The sequence below is a fragment of the Kryptolebias marmoratus genome, linkage group LG9 (genome assembly GCF_001649575.2).
Source record: "Kryptolebias marmoratus isolate JLee-2015 linkage group LG9, ASM164957v2, whole genome shotgun sequence".
Classification (NCBI taxonomy): Eukaryota; Metazoa; Chordata; class Actinopteri; order Cyprinodontiformes; family Rivulidae; genus Kryptolebias; species Kryptolebias marmoratus.
Window position 1 is genome coordinate 30,074,653 of NC_051438.1, and position 1,424 is coordinate 30,076,076.

A 1,424-nucleotide genomic window follows, 5' to 3' on the forward strand; every position below is an offset into this window, starting at 1 on the left:
TCTCAGTGGGTTCCTGGTTGTGGCCCACTCTTCTTTCCAGCGTTGCTTCAGCTCAGCTCTCTGAGGTTCTGGTTCTGGTTCTGGACCGTTCTGTTTGTTGGACAGATGGCCTCACATCTGACTCCAAAATCAGCCCAAACCATCAGCCCTCCACTACCATGCTGACAGCTGCAGTGCATTCTGGGTAAACATCTGTCCTCTGGTCTGGTTCTGGTCCAGAAGTCTTCTGGTTCCTTCAAGTGCAGCTGCCATGTTGTTTTTAGAGAGAAGAGGCTTTAACCTTTGACCTTTGACCTGCTAACCTGTCTGAGATGGAGCTCATTTCTCTGATGTCTTTCCGCCCTGGCGTTGTGTTAACACACCTGGAGCTTTTCTAGAGGCGGTCCCTCTGATGTCTTCTCTAAAGTCCTGATTTTGAGTCTTTCAGCCGTTAGTCAGCTGCTGTTTTAGAAACAGATGCACATTCCTGAAGTCTTCCTGAGGTGTGATTCACAGGTTGCAGAGGAACTGGTGGGAACAGCAGTAAAAATAGCATCAGTGAGTGTTTGTGCTGCGTTTTCAGGAAGGAAGCCTTTTCTTACCACTTCCTCATTCCTCGGGGCTCTGGAGATGGAAACCAATCGAAAGGAGCTGCGCTTGACTGCATCATCCCCGTCAAACACTTTCAGAACCTGCTTACCTGCAGGGCGGGCAACAAAGAACAACAGACAGACAGCTCCTTCAGGTCAGCAGAGATAAAACTGGATGTTTCAGCTGTCTGAGGTGTTGACTCCAGAGGAGGAGCCAGGCAGCATCATCACCTGATTCTGGAGGCGCCGGCTGAACGTCTTTAGCTGCTGCAGCAGACGGATCGACAGCGTCCGAGTTATCTGATGGAAGAAAGAGAACACAAACAGACAGAGATTTCAAGTTCAGTTCTAACTTTTAAAACCTTCAAACTGCTGTAAAGAAGTGATTCTAGATGGTTCCAACTCAGATGTTAATGTTTCTGCACACATCAGTCCAATCAACTGCAGTTTGTTTGGTTCAAAGAATAAAAGTGGCTGAAACAGCAGCTGTTGACGTTTCTAAAAGCAGAAGAATCTTTTCAACATTTGCGTACCCACAGCTTCCCTTCAGATTCAGATTTTAAAGTGTAAAACATTTGAAATGTGAGCCATGTTGGCGTTTCAGTGAAGGGAAAGTGCTTCCAGCGTCTGCACATCAGCAGCTTCATTTCTGGGCTCAGAGGAGCAGCGGCGCCGTCAGGAAACCAGCCGAACGTTTGTGGTTTTCAGTTTGAGAGTCAGAAGCGTCACAGGATGTGGTCTGAAAGAGCGTGGTGTGTTTTATTCAGAACATGAGGCTCCGCCCCCCGATTAGGAAGAAAAACAACATGACGTCAAAGCGCTGGCCTCAGAGAGTGTGTGTGTGTGTGTGTGTGT

The 1,424-nt window shown here is 47.9% G+C and overlaps 1 protein-coding gene across 1 annotated transcript in view; it reads right to left on the reverse strand.

Annotated features, from left to right (window-relative positions):
- Nucleotides 1–1,424, reverse strand: part of LOC108228943 (diacylglycerol kinase theta) — a 16,434-nt gene that overhangs the window by 6,054 nt on the left and 8,956 nt on the right. The window contains exons 7-8 of the mRNA XM_037977517.1: nucleotides 801–869; nucleotides 582–679 (exon numbers count right to left, since the gene is read on the reverse strand). Coding sequence (XP_037833445.1) covers nucleotides 582–679; nucleotides 801–869 — 167 coding nt within the window. The remainder of the gene's footprint in view (nucleotides 1–581; nucleotides 680–800; nucleotides 870–1,424) is intronic.